A 17797-nucleotide genomic window follows, 5' to 3' on the forward strand; every position below is an offset into this window, starting at 1 on the left:
ACTATGAAATGCTGCCCAGATGTGGCAGTGTTTCATGCATGAAGTGCTACATAGGTTTTCATTCGTGTTCTGTTCCATGGATGATGTCTTGAATATTTTCTGAAACCAAAGATGAACACTTCAGGCATTTATGTACGCTGTTCAAAAGGCTGGAGTTCTATGGATTCATGGTCGATCAGGATAAATGTGTCTTTCCCAAGAAGGAGGTACAGTTTCTAGGTATGCAGTCCCTTGCACAGGCATTTCACCTCTTGCCGAGAAGGTCAATGATATTGTGTAGATGCCTGTATCTCTGGCATTTTAAAACTTTAGAAGATTCCAGTTTCCTCACAATGTTAAACTATTGTAGGCAACACTTGTCACACTTAGCTGAGGTAGAAGAACCAATAAATAAACTGCTAATGGACAAAAACCTTTTTGACAACAAAAAGATTCCTTGGACTCATGAAGCTCAAAATTCATTTTAAGACCTGAAAACAGCATTAACTAATTCTACTTTGTTGACACTCCCTGTTTCTAGCACTGCCGTGAGGTTTTACCCAAGTCAAACTGCTGTGGGTGCTGTATTGCAATAGTATGTCTCCACAACTTCGCAGCCTTTGGCTTTCTTTTTGAAGAACCAGTCTACTCAACAATGACAGTGGAGTGTGTTTGACAGGTAGCTTCTTGCAATATGTTTGGATGTAAAGCATTGATGTAAAGCATTTCTAGCCATGGCTAGAGGGACAATTCTTTAAAATTTTTACTGATCATGAGCCGCAAAAATCTATATTTCAGCATGTGATGGAACTTAATTCACCATGCCATTGTAGACATGCCAAGTTTATTGCCCAGTTCTCAATTGACATCCAGGGCATCACAGGTCAGGATAGTATTGTGGGTGTCTACTTGTTTCAAATCTGTATCACTGTGACTGCTACTGACGGGTGGTAGTTGCAGCTGAATGAGAGAAAGATGTTGTACAAATCCTGAATTGACAGGCTTATGTCTCAAGACCTGCCAATGCATGATACGAGTCACTGGGTATGGCGCAACACTTAAAGCAATGAGATTTGCCCCTTCATTCCCATGAGATGGCGGTGCCTTGTCTTCGATGCATTTACCAACTTATCATACCCTGCCAGCAAAGCTTTTTCAAAAATGGTGGCGGAAAAAGTGGTTTGGTCAGGAATGTGACAAGATTGTCGGTGCTAGGCATGGTTTTGCAGGAAATATAATTGTTGCAATGTTTCTGGGCATGTTTTGCTCCCATGGACTCATTTCTCTCCGCTTTGTGAAGATTCTCACATTTACATGTTGTCATTGTGGGTCCTCAACTCTCCTCCCCCCCTCCCACCACTCTCTTCTGGTGGATTTTGTTTTTTGGTGACTGTGGTAGCTAGATTAACTAGGTGACCTCAGGACATGTTGGTACCTGATACTTCTGCAGTTTCTGTCGCCTGGACGCTACTCAGTTTCTGGTTCTAAAGATTTGACATGCCACAGATCATTACCATTGACAGGGGTAGGCAATTCGAGTGTCTATTCTTCCTAGGGCTTATGAGAATGTGTGATGCAAACATATTTAAACCATAGGCCAGCCACACAGAAGCCTGGTCAGACGCTCTATCTTTCATACCATTATGGTTATGCGCCATCCTGAATGAGTTCCTGGCTTGCTCGGATGCTCAACTGGTCCAAGTGTTCTGGCTGAATTTTGCTCACCCAGACCTAAACCTGGGCTACCGGACGGGGGAGTTTGACACTTTCTTGCACAAATTGTGTACGCGCGCGCGCGCACCCACCCACACACACACACACACACACACACACACACACACACACACACAGCATCTCTTGTCAAAGATCCCAGTTGGACATGATGACAGAACCTTCCCCCCCTCCCTCAGAAAGATTTATTCAGGTGTGATTTTGCATGGCTGACACATGACATTGTTAAACCACTGCTCTCTTCACAATATACAGGCTCCTAGAATGTCATAGACCACAGTAATAAGACATTGATAATTGAGAAGAATGGGGAATGGAATAATATGTCTGTTGAGTATCTCAAGCCTACTTACACAGAAGACAGTCCATCTACAGCAGTGAACGATCCAATCAGGCATGTACATCAGTCACAAAATCTACTGTGTGATGCATCACACGTGAGATTGCAAGTGCCTGTGCCAGATCCTTTGAAAAACTGGTCAGCGTATACTCAGACTGGCTGACAGGTAATGTGTAGGTACCCGCTGGTTAGAGGAGTTCCAGGGTTTTCTAATTCCGTTCAGGTTAAGGAGTTGAACTGCATTGACCAAATTTGTGATGTGATGCAAAACCTTCAGAGTCACAGCTCTCCAAAGTGGGGACACTAATATGACATTAAGATATATGCAGAATTATCTTTCTATGCCATGTTCTTTGGTACTTGAGTGTGGTTCATGTTTCGTCGTGTAGTCAAGGTATTTTACTCTGTACAAAGTGTATTTAATATAAATGAAGTGTTAATTGCTTACAAAACACACATATATTTGAAGGGACATCAACAGTTCCTACACTCTCATTTGAACGACTCAGCAGAAATACTTGTTCCAATCAAAACAAAACTCTTTCTGACCCATTCCATCACAAAATCACCTTCTCTAAATCTTTTTCGATTGCAGGAACCCAAATTCGGGAAGCTCTTCCTTGCAGTACCAAATAACCTATCTCCAATGAGTAAAGCAATGATAATGTCTGCCTTTGTCTTTCTACCCACCTTATAACCTTGTACCCTATTGTAATCATAGACCCTCCTTTTCCACTAGGCATTTACCACTTTAACAATTAGTTCGTAGGTGAAGCAGTCTACCTGATTTTCTTTCTCTTCGAGCTCGCTGCATTGTATCTCAGTATTTTACACTTTATTTTTATTTCATTTTCATTTATTATTATTATCTCATTGTTTATTATTATTGTGGTCTTGCTGGTTTAATGGTTAAAGCACCAGACTCCAGCTGTGGAAGTCCCAGGCTTTTGTGTTCTTCTTATCTTCCCCAAACTTCCTCGTCCTTTCACTTTGTACCTGTTTTCTTTCTTGCCTCTACCCATTTTTAAATGTAAAATTCCGTCCTGTTGGGTTCTTGGGGATGAAATTAGGTGTATTGATTTTCTGCCTATATGCAGTCCATGTAGCCGCCAACTGGTCAATACCTATTTCTGTGGGGTCACTTTGGGTGTCTAGCAGCCAATGCATTGTAAATTCTTGGGTTCTATTTGATGATATGGAGGATTTTCTTGGTCAACCAAGAGTCATCCATTCATGTTATATGACTGTAGGATTTCATATGACTCTTCCATGCAAATGAGGTGAACCACTGAAGTTCTGAGCTTTTGCACATCACGATGCCACCTCGAATTTGGGGTTTAAATATTTTTCTCAGTTTTGTCTTTCAGTTTTCTTGATGTCTTTGATGTTGGTTGTTAATGTTGATGTCTCCATATCATAGCCCTTCTGTAAGAACGACTGTATGGTAGTGACAAAGCTTGGTTTTGACGGACAATGATTTCTTGTTGACCATGTTTCAGATAATTGTGTTGGCTTTACACAATTTTTTCTGTAGGTATTTTGTTAGCTACTCTTTTGTTTCTAGTGTTTTCAATAATTTCACCTTGATACTTGAAGTGTTTAACTTGTGAGATGTTGCCATACTTGTTTACAAGTGATGCCAAGTTTGACATCTTGGAGTCTATGTATTGTGTTTATTTATAAGAGATTTGGAGTATGGTCTTGATGGTAGTCTCATGAGGCTTCTTAATGGAGTGGCTGGCTTCCTTGGGACTCCATGTAATTGTTGCTAGGTCATCAGCATAATCTAGACACTTAATGTTGATTCCTTTATCTTTGGTTTCCGTACTTATTCGAGTTATTTCTTTCTCCCAAGTTTTGATAAAACTTATCGAGTACTAGTTTGAACAGGAGTTGGGACAGTCCATCACACTGTCTTAGTCCAATTCTAATTTGAAAAGGTTCATAGGTTTCATCCATGAATTTTACTTTAGAGGCTGTGCCTGTCAAGGTCCGTTCAATTAACACATTTGTTTTGGTATCTACAGTGTTCACTAAGTATATTAAACTGGGTGATGCAATTGATTGAACTGCAGACTTTATTGAAATCTACGTAAGTGACTGCTGTGCAGTTTGACTTTTGGTGTTGCAGTATCATCTTGAAGTTCCAGGTCTGTTCTGCACATGACTGGCTTGGTCAGAAGCCTGCCTGTGAAATGAAATGTTTGTCTGTTTCTCGAGCCTGGTGAGCATGGCACATGAGAAAACTTTGTAGGTAACTGGTAGAAGTGTAATACCTCAGTAATTGTTGGAATCCATTTTATCACCCTTTTTGTTTAGTGAGTGGATCAAAGCATTTTTCCAGAGTGCTGGTATGATGAGGTTTTTCCATATATTGGTAATGATGGCTTGTAGTCTGTCAATCAAGAGTTCACCTCTGATATGGAGAATTTCTACGATTATACAACCTTCCCCTGGCACTTTGTTGTTTTCGAGATGTATAATAATGCTTTATATTCCCTCATGTGTAGGTGGAACAGAGTTTTGATTTGGTGCAGTTAAGTGAAATTGTTATCTTTCTGCAGGTGGTTTACATTTGTGTGGTTTCTCGAAGTACTGCTTCAGGATTTCACAGTTTATCTGTGCATTCATCTTAAGTGTTCCATTAGGGTGATGAAAACAAAGGCTAGGTGGCTTATAGTTCTTTAGTTCTTCCATAAATGCCCAGTAAAAATTTTGTATGTTCTTCCTTTTGAAATAATTATCGATTTTCTGTGATTTTTAGGTAGTATACCCATTTAATACTGTTGATTGTTTTAGATGTTTTTAAAATCTATGGATAAAAATCCTAGATCAAGATGTCTAAAATTCCCTTACTGACAAACCATCTTCAGAGCTGAAATACATTAAATTGCTTAAAAGAAGTGAACAGTAGCATAATACATTTTATATTTAAGCACTCATTCTATGATACATACCAATAAAAATTATTACTTAATTCATTGTGTATCAGCCACCAGGCATTACACATCATCATAATCTGCTGTGCTGAACCACTCTTGCAGTCATGTACACAGTGAAAAATTTTATAGATTGTGGCAAAAATAAAGACATAGAAGTATAATTGGTAAGTGGTGCAAAGCTGTAATCTTACCTAAACTATGTCGTCATGGTTATATGATTTACAATATTAGCAATATACATCTCTGGTGATCACATTGTCACTCTTGTGTTTAAGTGTAAAGTGATGGACAGTGATAACTATCATATAGTTCATGTGGCTATCACTCATAATGCTAGCTACAGGAACAAGGAAGTAGCTATCTTATGACTGTCAGAGGACTGGCCACGCATGTAGTGTAACTGCTACAGGGAAATGCTGCCTTGCAGATACTGTTACTAACCAATGAAATTTTACAAAGGCATGCCTCTATAATTATATAAAGATTTTTAATGTAACAAACTTTCTACTGGATTTCCATTATAGAAAATGTGAGGAACTGTATTAAGTTTCTACAATCTGTCATAAAAATATACCGAACTAGTAGGAAAATTCTTGACAAATTAAAACCGCGTGACATACAAGGATTCAAATGGGAGAATGTAGCTTTTGTCAACAGCATTCTTACCTACTGTGCTACCCACACATGACTGAAGACTGCCGTCACAGCTTCATTTCAGCCCCTGCTGTCTTCTACTTTTGAAACTTCACAGAAACGTTTCTGTCTATATGACTGAAGTAGCACTCCTAGAAGGAAAGATATTGTGGAAAGATGAATTAGCCAGAATCTAAACATAGAATGAAATTGAGCTGTTTAAGTAGTTCTTTCTCTGTGTAAGTCCATGAAGCAAATTTTTTGTCTGTGAATCTAAGCGCTGGCTTCTGTGGCCAAGCGGTTCTAGGCACTTCAGTTCAGAACCACGTTGCTGCTACGGTCGTAGGTTCGAATCCTGCCTCAGGTGTGGCTGTGTGGTGATGTCCTTAGATTAGTTAGGTTTAAATAGTTCTAAATCTAGGGGACTGGTGACCTCAGATGTTAAGTCCCATAGTGCTTAGAGCCATAGAGCCATTTTTTATGAATCTAAGCAAGCTGGAGATAGCACTGTTAAGTCTTCAACACTGGCTCTGGTGCTTTGAACTTCAGTTATGGGAACGGGCTCTTCAACTTGTAATTAACTTGTGCTTAGATCTGTTTCTGTATCATCTCCTCATTCTGTGTTCTCTCTCTCTCTCTCTCTCTCTCTCTCTCTCTCTCTCTCTCTCTCTCTTCCTTTCTTCCCCTCTCCCCCTCCCCCCCCTCTCCCTCCTCCTCCATATGTTGTCTATTTGCATCGTGTGATTTCTTTTTGAATCCAGTCTGAACTTTTACAAACAGCTTTCTTCAGTACTCCACAGTTTGAATCCTGGCTGTTAGTCAATCATGCCTTATGAATTGCTTCTTGCTCCTTGTGTCTTACTTACTTAGGATCCTGAAGAACTTTTCTCTTGTTTCAGCTCTTACCACTTTGCTCTCAGTGATTTTTTTAAAGATTTTATTATTATTATAATTATTAGTATTGCAGTTATTTCACTATGTGACGGTCTCAACCACAACTTTTTAAAATATTTTGATTTGAAATAACAGTTAGGAGTGTTAATTCTTAAACTTTCAGAAACTAAATTTCCCAATTTCCAAACAATGGAAACTCCAGGTTGGAATATCAACTATATTATGAAAATGATAGATTGCTGCTCACCATAAAAATGACACATTGAGTTGCAGACAGGCACTACAAACAGCCTGTTACACATTTATTTTTCAGCCAAAGCACACATTCACACAAGCATGCCTCAAGGACACATGACTGCCATCTCTGGCAGCTGAGACCAGAATGCAACTGTCCTGTTTAGTGGCAATCTGGTGTGAATTTACCATGAGCTGACTTCTGATTGCTGCTCAGTGTAACAGTTACATTCCGGTCCGAGCTGCCGGAGATTGTGATCATGTGTGCTTGAGGTGTGCTTGCTTGTGTGTGTGTGTGTGTGTGTGTGTGTGTTTTCTTTTCTGTAGAAGGCTTTGACAAAAAAACTAAATGTGTAACAGATGTTTTGTCGTGCCCGTCTGCAACTTGATTTGTCATATTTATGGTGAGTAGCAATCTATCCTTTTCTTAAAATTGTTAAAGTTCCTAATTTGTAACTAGAAAGAAATAGAAATGATGGAAGGAATTAAAAACTTGAAGTATTGAAGAGAGTAGTAATAGTGGGAACTCCCCCTACTAAGAATAGTCTGAGATGCAGACTGTAAATGATAAAATATCATTATTTTTTGCATTCATACTAAAACTGTCTGTTAATACCACTTTCATATTTATTGCAGGTCCAGATAGACAACTTGCTGAGTCATATGGAAGCCAATGATTTTGGAGATATGGTAGGTCATGTTCTTTTCCATTCAAATTTGCCTAGAAATGTGTATGTGGTCTGTTTCCTGGCCTCTAACATAGCTGATTTCCAATTGTCCAGTCAGATGACTTCACTAGTAATCCCATAGTCTGTCTGCAACAGCTTCACCACACTGTCATTGTTGTTGTGGTTAGTTTCAACACTGTCTTGTTGTTCCTGTAAGTTCTGCTGAAAACATCCCTTCATTTAATCAATGAAAAGTCTGACAGAAGAATGGTAAGCTTCTTTAAACAATTGTTGATGTCTACGTACTTCATGTTTAGTGTAAAGTAAAATATTATGAACAAATTAATAATGATACAATGGGAAGCTTCCTCTTCCCAGTTCTGACTAATCTCTCCATTGAGTGTCTCCCAGTTCTGACTAATCCCTCCATCGACCCCCTGTGGGTCCGGGGGTTAGAATAGGCCTGAGGTATACCTGCCTGTTGTAAGAGGCGACAAAAAGGAGTCTCTCACTTTTTGGCCCTATGAGCTCAGGTCCCATTCTATGGTTTGACCTGCCACTTTCAAAAATCTACAGAAGTGCGGGCCTTATGGGGAAGAACACCTTACGTTATGCATAGTGCCCTTAGATCTGATCTCCTGAATCTCTTGTCATAGCTTTACATCTCCACCTGCGATTCGACTATCTGGGTGAGGACACTTTCCGGTGTATGTCATCTTCTTCCATTGTCTCCTATCCTCTTTTGCCCCCGTGACAATATTGGATTTCTCTGTGCCCAATATCCAGCATGGTAGCCAGTCCGTTGTGGTGGGGCCATCATGTATCCATTTGGTGGTAGCCCCCTGATGACACAGGGATCACACTGCTGATGCCTGAGCTGTAAACTCCCCACATATGCCAAGGAGTAGATGCCTGTCTTCCTGGGGCATCAGGACTCCTGGCAATGGCCGTCATGCCAGTTGGCCTTTGCTGTGGCTAGATGGCACCCATGGGGAGAGTCCCTGATCGGAGAGGGTGGCATCAGGGCGTATGACCTGCAATGAAGCGGACTGTCATTTGCTGGCGGCCGTACACCATGTGAGGAACGTAGGGCTACAGAACAGAGAGAGCCATACTCGCCTTGGTTTTTAGTCTGTAGCAGAACTGATGGGGACTCCTTTTTACCTACAAAGCCTCAGTTTTTCGTTGAACACCTTGAGGATAAGTCTGGAGAAGTGACAGCGCTGTCCAAGATGCGAAACGGCACCGTCTTGATTCAGATAGCATCCCCAGCCCAACCCTGAGCATTACTTGCCTGTGACAAGCTGAGTGATATTTCTGTTTCCGCCACTCCCCATAAAAGCCTCAGCATGGTCCAGAGGATTATTTTCCATTGTGATTTCCTCTTGCAGTCTGACAATGAGCTCCACACCAATTTAGAATGGCGGGGTGTTCATTTCATCTGGTGCACCTACAGGCGACCCAAAGACAACAGAGTTGCTACTGGTGCCTTCATCTTGGCCTTTGAGGGTGATTCATTGCCTGAAAAGGTCAAGGTGATTCACCGTTGTGACGTTAAAACATACGTCCCTCCCCCTATGTAGTGCTTTAAGTGCTGGAAATTTGGGCACATATCTTCCCACAGCACTTCCAGTGCCACATGTCGAGACTGCAGACGTCCACTGCACCCAGATACTCCATGTGCGCCTCCTCTCACTTGCATCAACTGTGGAGAGCACCAATCCCCATGCTCTCCAGACTGCCCAGTACTCCAAAAGGAGTAGAAAATCATGGAGTGCATGACCCTGGACTGGTTGACTTACACAGAGGCTAAACATAAATTTGAAAGATTACACCCCATTCAGTTGACTGTGACATATGCTGCAGCTACGTCACCATTGCCGTCCCAAGTGCCAGTGGTTCCTCACTCTGTGCCATGAACAGTGGGCCCTCCGGGCCACCAGAACACATCCACCCCCTTGGAGGTAGGGGGCAAATCTTCCTCCGTTGCTCCCAAAGCACCTACTTTGGGAGCAAGGTCCTCCACAAACACAGGGGCATCGGTCCCCTCCCCTCTGCCAGAGAAGCAACAGCCTCCTCCGGCTCCTCTCATGCAGAAGGGGTCCCTTGGGGCCCTCTCTTCCAAGGTCTCCACTAATGCATGGCAGACACTCGCCAGTGGCTTAAGGAGCTAAAAGACCTTCACGGTCTTCCTCCATGCTTGAAGCTAATTCGGAGAAATCTTCCCAGCCAGCTCGTAAAGAGAAGTGAGAGAGCAAGCAAACTAAGAACAAGTCTGCTAACAAACAGTAACCTCTGGTGACCCCAACACCACCACTCCCTATCAGTTCTGCATCTGAGGATGTGGTGGAGATCTTAGAGTCCCTTGCAGACCTGGATCTCACTGATGGCTCATCCACCATAGAAATGGCTACAAATACTCAATCGGTGGCAGCAGGTGACCCTGAGGCATAACCTGCCTCCTTGCATGCTTCATGCCTTCCCAGCCTCACGAGAACATCATCCTACAGTGGAATTGCGGCAGTTTGTTCCACCACCTGGTTGAGCTACGGCAACTCTTAAGCTTTACACCTGCTTTCTGGGTTGCCCTTCAGGAAACCTGATTCCCGGAAATACGGACCCCTGCCCTTCGTGGCTATAGGGGATATTACGAGAACCGCAGTGACTATAATAGAGTGTCAGGTGGTGTTTGTGTCTACGTCCTGAACTCAGTATACAGTGAACCTGTGCCCCTTAAAACCCTTCTTGAAGCTGTGGCTGTCAGGATAAGGATGACGCAGGAAATAACTGTCTGCAATGTATATCTTCCTCCAGATGGTGCAGTACCCCTGAACGCATTGGCTGCACTGATTGATCAACTCCCTAAACCTTTCCTACTTTTGGGAGATTTTAATTCTCATAAACCCTTGTGGGGTGGCACCGTGCTTACTGGCTGAGGCAGAGTTGTCGAAACCTTACTTTCTCAGTTCGAGCTGTGCCTCTTAAATACAGATACCCCCACACATTTCAGTGTGACACATGGCACATATTCAGTCATTGATATCTCATTTTGTGGTCCTGGCCTTCTCCCACCTATCCACTGGAGAGCACATGACGACCTGTGTGGTAGTGACCACTTCCACATCTTCCTGTCACTGCCCTGGCGTCAGGCCCATGGACACCTGCCCAGATGGGCAGACTGGGATGCTTTCACCTCTGCTGTCACCGCTGAATCTCCCCCACATGGTGACATTGATGTGTTGGTTGAGCAGGTTAACTACAACGATCATTTCTGCGGCGGAAAATGGGAACTCTCATTTTTTATGGTGCCCCCGGCGAAAGACAGCCCTTAGTGGTTGCCGGAAGTCACTGAGGCAATTAAGGAGTGTCAGCGAGCTCTACACCGGCGTAAGCGGTACCCTTCCCTGGAGCACCTCATAGCCTTTTCAACGACTCTGTGCCCGCGTTCACCATCTTATCAAAAGACAGAAACAGGACTGTTGGGAGAGATACATCTTGACCATTGGGTGCCAACGCAAACGCGATTGCTGAGCACTATGCTCGTGCCTCTGCGTCAGCGAATTACCCCCCAGCCTTTCACACTCTCGAATGGCGGATGGAAGGGAAAGTCCTCTCATTCACTACATGCCACAGTGAACCCTACAATGCCCCATTTACAAAGGGGGAGCTCCTCAGTGCCCTTGCGCGTTGCCCTGACACAGCTCCTGGGCCAGATCGGATCCACAGTCAGATTATTAAACATCCCTCGTCTGACTACAAGTGACATCTCCTCATGCTCTTCAACTGGATCTGATATGATGGCGTCTTTCCATTGTACCAGTGCTCAAACTCGGCAAAAACCCGCTTGATGTAGATAGCTATCGGCCCATCAGCCTCACCAGTGTTCTTTGTAAGCTGCTGGAATGTATGGTGTGTCGGCAGTTGGGTTGAGTCCTGGAGTCACGTGGCCTACTGGCTCCCTGTCAGGGCGGCTTCCACCAGGGTTGCTCTTCCACTGATAATTTTGTGACCCTTGAGTCTGCCATCTGAACAGCCTTTTCCAGACACCAACCACAAACACCCTGTTGCCATCTTTTTTGATTTATGAAAAGTGTATGACCCCATTTGGCGACATCATTTCCTTCCCACATTATACGAGTGGGGTCTCCGAGGCCCGCTCCCGATTTTTATCCAGAATTTCCTGTTGCTTCGTAGTTTCCATGTCCAAGTTGGTGCCTCCCATAGTTCCCCACATATCCAAGAGAATGGGGTTCCACAGGGCTCTGTATTGAGTGTATCTCTATTTTTAGTGGCCATTAACGGTCTAGCAGCAGCTGTAGGGCTGTCCGTCTCACCCTCTCTGTATGCAGACGACTTCTACATTTCGTACTGCTCCACCAGTGCTGAGCGGCACCTACAGGGAGCCATCCACAAGGCGCAGTCATGGACTCTAGCCCACGGCTTCCAGTTCTCAGCTGCAAAGTCGTGTGTTATGCGTTTCTGTCGGCATCGTACCATTCATCCAGAACCAAAACTTTACCTTACTGATGATTCCCTCAATGTAGTGGAGACATATGGATTTTTAGGACTGGTTTCCGACACCTGATTGACTTGACTTCCTCACCTTCGTCAGCTTAAGCGGAAGTGCTGGCAGCACCTAGGTGCCCTTCGCTGCCTGAGCAGCACTAACTGGGGTGCAGATTGCTGTATCCTGCTGCAGCTCTACAGAGCTCTTGTTCAATTCCACCTTGACTATGGCAGTCCTTTTTATGGTTCGGTGGTGCCATCAGTGTTGCATTTCCTTGACCTAGTGCTCCACTGCGGCATTCGACCAGTGACAGGAGCTTTTAGGACGAGTCCGGTGACAGGTGTACTGGTGGAGGCTGGAGTCCCTCCATTGCAGGTCAGGCATGCGAAACTGCTCACCAGTTATACTGTACACGTTCATAATTCTCCTGTTCATCCAAATTACCGTCTCCTTTTCCCACCCACGGCGGTTCATCTCCCACATTAGTGGCCCAGGTCAGGGCTTCCAATTGCAGTTCACATCCAATTCCTTCTATCTGAACTGGAGCCCTTGCCTTTACCACCCATATTCAAGGTCCATTCATGTACACCTCCATGGTGTACACCTAGGCTGCAGCTTTGCCTGGACCTTTCACATGGGCCACCCCATGGCTCTCTGCTGTCACTTCCTCTTGATTCTTGACATATATCAAGGCGATGAAGTGGTTTACACCGACGGCTTGATGGCTGAGGGTCATGTCGGCTTTGTGTATGTCTATGGAGGACATATTGAACAGCATTCCTTGCGCGATGGCTGCAGTGCTTTCACTGCAGAGCTGGTGGCTATGTCTCGTGCTTTTGAGCACCTCTGTTCATGCACTGGAGAGTCGTTTCTTCTGTGTACTGACTCCTTGAGCAGCCTACAAGCTATCGACCAGTGCTACCCTTGTCACCTTGTAGCAACCATCCAGGAGCCCATCTATGCCCTGGAACAGTTCGGTCGTTCAGTGGTGTTTGTGTGGACCCCAAGACATGTCAGAATCCCAGGCAATGAACTTGCTGACAGGCTGGCCAAACAGGCTACATGGAAACTATTTGTGGAGATCAGAATTCCAATAACTGACCTGCGTTTGTTTTTATGCCGCCAGGTTTTTTGGCTTTGGGGGACGGAATGGTATAGTCTCAGTATGCACAACAAACTGCATGCCATTAATGTGTGGCAGTCCTCCATGCGGTCCATTCGCAGGGACTCTGTAGTTCTCTGCCGGCTCCACATTGGCCACACTTGGGCGACCCAAGTCTGCCTCCTGTGCCATGAATACCCTCTTCAGTGTTGATGCGGCGCCTGGTTGACAGCGGCCCGTATTCTGGTGCACTGTCACACTTTGTCTGCCCTGCATCGAAATTTTCTGGTTACTGGACTCGTTGCCACTAATTTTATCTGATAATGCCTCATCGGCTGATTTAGTTTTACGGTTTATTCATGAGGTTGGATTTTATCATTTGATCTAAGTTTTAGTGCACGTCCTTTGTCCCTCTGTGTTCTCCACCCTTGTGCTTTTATGGTGGAGGTTTGGCAAAATGGCTCTGAGCACTATGGGACTTAACATCTATGGTCATCAGTCCCCTAGAACTTAGAACTACTTAAACCTAACTAACCTAAGGACATCACACAACACCCAGTCATCACGAGGCAGAGAAAATCCCTGACCCCGCCGGGAATCGAACCCGGGAACCCGGGCGGGTGGAGGTTTAAATGTGTCGCAGAGTGGCTGGCTTCTCCTTTTTATTCTCATGGTCAGCCAGCCATGGTAATCTGTTTTGTTGTTTTAATCTCTTCTACCTGTTTCTTGCGTTTCTGTGATTTTGTTTCCTCTTTTGTCCATTTAAGTGTTTGTTGCCCTTCTGCCATTCTTGTGGTTTTTCCCTTCTCTCCGTTTTGTGTTGTCAGTCTCGCTTGTCTTATTCTCAACCTTGTGGCATTGTTTTATTTGGAAAAAGGGACCGATGACCTAGCAATTTGGTCCCTTCCCCCCCCCCCCCCCCCCCCCCCCCCCCCCTCTTTTAAACCAACCAACCAGCCCTCCATGGAGTGTATAAAGGGAAGCTACTGTGCTCTGCAATATTGCAGCCAGTTTGTGTTTCCAACACGTTAACAGTTTGTTTGGAGTGCACCCACTTGGAGGAGACAGATTGTAGGCCTTTTTTATTTCCTTAATCCATCATCCTCTTGTTTAAGCAGTTCAATGTGCTTGCAGCTGTCTTTCCTTTCCCTTTCTTTATTCATTGTATAATTTTGTCCTAGACTGTTATCAAGTATCTTTACCAAAAAATTCATCAATGGCACACTGCTATAGCAGAAATAAACACAAATTATGGAACACAGTGCTTTATAGAGAAACACATGAGATACAATGAAGTACATGTGTGTAGCACTGAACACATATATTGGACAACTGTAACAAAGGTTACAGAATAGGCTGAGCACTTGTTTTCAATCACTTCAATAATACTCTTTCTTTGGCAACTCGCCAGAGCATGCCAGGGGCTATAAGGTGTCTATAAGTAGGCCTGTGAGCTGTATGGACATGCGATCTCTGAAATCGCATACGTCATGAGTGAAGGTACATCACTCCTCCCTTCCAGTGTTGGGAAAACCACATACATACATGAAAACACTAGGCACAGAAAATACATGGTACAGAAAAAAAGCACTGATACTGCAGAGAGGGGGGGGAAAAAAGGAAAAAAAAAAAAAAAACAAACAAAACACTGGCCTCACAAGTCACTGGCACTGAGATCACGATTCACAGAAAACACCAACAGTGACGATGTTGATGTACATTTCATTGCCTGTCAATGGCAGCTGCTGCAGCATGTGGGCAGGCACTGGCAAGTGGCAAGAAGGGACAGAAATGATGACGGGCGGTTTGGCATGCCGCCCACCCACTCATGAGAGGCTGTAGGGCAGGATTGGGGATGGCATCTCCATAGTGATGCCCTTGTTAGGGTCAGCACTCCGTGCCGGAGGCATCAGTGCTGTTATAGACGATGGCAGCAGAGAACCCAGCAAAAGAGGCGGCGGCAGCTCCGGTGTCAGATGCAGCGGGGGCTGCACTGACGATGGCATTCGAGGAGCAGGAGTGGAGGCAGGAACCCCAGACAGAAACCCCCAGTGCAGCACAAACCAGATCATCTGTGACACAGGTGGCGGTGAACCCTCTGGAATGGACCCCACCGTGCCCAGGCACAGATGGTTAAAGCTACGGGACAGGACGTCCAGCCCTCAGGAGTGCGGACAACACACAGGCACCAGCCCCAACGATGATCGATGACACCAAGATCCCAGTTTGGCCCGCGGCTGAAACCACAAGCCCAGACAGGCACACATGGGCGGAACAATTGTGGAGCCGGTGACACCAGCAGATCCGGCATCGGAAGCAGCTTGCAGCATACAGAGGAGGGTTTGTGGTTGACATTCTTGTAGCAGCTCCACTGGGCTCTAGTCCCATACCAGAGTGAATGGTACAAACTCAGAAAAGCTTCAGAGGACCTGATGGATACATACACCATCTGAGTTTTAAATGTCTGAACTATGGTGTTTGGTCCCATCATTAGATTGAGGATGAAACAGGGGAGCTGTGAGATGGTCAACACAATTAGCCTGACAGAAAGATGCAAATTCTTGAGAAACAAACTGGGAGTTGTTATCAGTAACCACGGTATACAGAAATCCCTCAATTGCAAAAATCTTAGACAGGGCTGAAACAGTGGCTGCTGCAGACATGGAAGGACAAGATGCCACATAAGGAAGCTTGGAATAGGCATCTGCTACAACGAGCCAATACTGATTTAGGAGGCACCGAACAAAACTGACATGTAGGTGCTCCTACAAGCACTGCGGTGCCGGCCCGGGGGAAAAGACGCCCGCGGGGCCACCTGTTGCTTATCATAATGAGTGAGTGCAAGTGGTGATAAGCTGCATAATGTCCCCATCTATGCCTGACCAATACACATGCCAGTGGGCCAAAGCTGTGGTGGGAGAGGCCCCCTCAATGACCTACATGCTGAAGCTGCAGTATGTTATATCATAAGGAAGGGGGTATCACAACCTGGGGAGCAGTGGCCTCCACAGCTAACAAAAGACCCAATCAAACACAGAAAGGTGGTGCTGGAGGGAGAAGTAATTATGCAAGGGATCTGAGGTATGGCCTGGAGGCCTTTCCAACCAATCGTGCTGCAGAAAAGATAGGACCCAAGTGAGTACAGGATCCGCAGCAACGGCCGATGCTGTCATGGCAGTAGTGATGGGACAACCATTGATCGGATTCTGTTCCTCAGTATCTAAATAGAAGCAAAGCAGCTCATCGTGATTGAACGCCGCATCCGTCCCGATTGGAAGATGGGATAAGCCATCAGGATTGGCGTGTTGCACTGTCAGCCACTAATGGATCTGGTAATGATATCATGAGAGCAAGAGAGTCCATCACTGCATATGATGCAGTGCCTCATCTGGCACAGAAGCCAGGGGGCTAAAAAGAACAACCAACAGATTGTGACTCGTGGTTAAATGGAACTCGAACCATACAGGAAGATGTGAAATTTTGTGAGGACGATCACAATCACTAAAGCCTCATTTTCAATTTGAGAATACCGCAGCTGAGTGGGAGTTAAAGTCTTATAAACATAAGCAGTGGGTTGTTCAGACCCGTCCACAGAGTTGTGCGCCAACGCCGCACCAAGACCATACCAAGAGGCCTTTGTAGCCCACATGAGGTGCTGACCTGGCTGAAAAGTGACCAGGCATAGGCAGATTGAAGCTTAGATTTAAGCAAAGTGAACGCTCAGTCACAAGCTGGGGACCAGAGAAAAGGCACATTTTTATGCAAAAGCACATGTAGGGGCTGAGCAACAGTAGATGTGTCTAGTTAAAACTTACGGTAGTACTCAACTTTACCTAGAAATGCACCAAGGGGCTGACCCAGGTGGCCTCTGTTACTGGGCCTGTGAACTGTATCGACACGTGATCTCTGAAATCACGCACATCATGAGTGAAGGTACATCACCTCGCATGGGTAGCACTAAGTATCTACGGTTGGTCAACTTGTCTCACATAGCAGTAATTACATTTACAGGCCACTGTGTAGCATTATAATTAAAATGCAGAGACAGCATGATGTAATTGAATATCATCACTTTCACGTAACTTAAGCGATTTAAGCAGCAGATGCCAGGAAAGCTGCCAGGACGTATGAAAGTTATTTGTTTGATATGTAATTAGCATTTGAAGTGGCATCTCATGGCAATGATGAGAGCTGTGAGCTACCACGTTGCTCAGTCACCCGACTCCAGCACCATTTTGGCATGAGCTACGTTTTCTATGTGACCTTTTCCAGAATTTCCCTTCAATCCCTTTAAACATTAATTCTACACCAAACTCTGTTCTTATTAGCTTAATATCTGATATGACCTGATGTATCAGTAGTTGAGGTGGCCAATAAAGACAGCCAGATGTAGAAAGATATCAGATTAGCAAGTTTATTTGCAATATTATGTACACTTCATCATCATCAGCCAATTCAATCATTAGATGATGTGGCCTCTTCGAGTCGTGAATTCAGGTAGGCTTTCAGAAGTCTTCTCCAAGTGGGACGGTCTTGGGCAGTTCTCTGCCAGGTGTTACCAGCGATCTTCTTGATGTCTTTGTCCCATCTGTCTGGTGGTCTTCCTCTAGGCCTCCGGTGTTCTCTCGGACTCCACTCCAGTACTAGCTTCATCCATCTGTTGTCTTTTCTTCTTGCAACATGGCCAGCCCACTGCCATTTCAAGGAACCTACTCTCTCTAAGATGTCATTAACCTTCGTCACAGACCGGATGTCATCTGCCCTTTT

At 44.7% G+C, this 17797-nt stretch overlaps 1 protein-coding gene across 2 annotated transcripts in view; it reads left to right on the forward strand.

Moving 5' to 3' along the window:
- LOC126183629 (protein inturned) overlaps window positions 1-17797 on the forward strand; it is a 287053-nt gene that overhangs the window by 145078 nt on the left and 124178 nt on the right. For both annotated transcript variants that reach the window (XM_049925752.1, XM_049925751.1), the window contains exon 11: window positions 7390-7443. In XM_049925752.1, coding sequence (XP_049781709.1) covers window positions 7390-7443 — 54 coding nt within the window. The remainder of the gene's footprint in view (window positions 1-7389; window positions 7444-17797) is intronic.

Source organism: Schistocerca cancellata, chromosome 4, assembly GCF_023864275.1.
Source record: "Schistocerca cancellata isolate TAMUIC-IGC-003103 chromosome 4, iqSchCanc2.1, whole genome shotgun sequence".
NCBI lineage: Eukaryota > Metazoa > Arthropoda > Insecta > Orthoptera > Acrididae > Schistocerca > Schistocerca cancellata.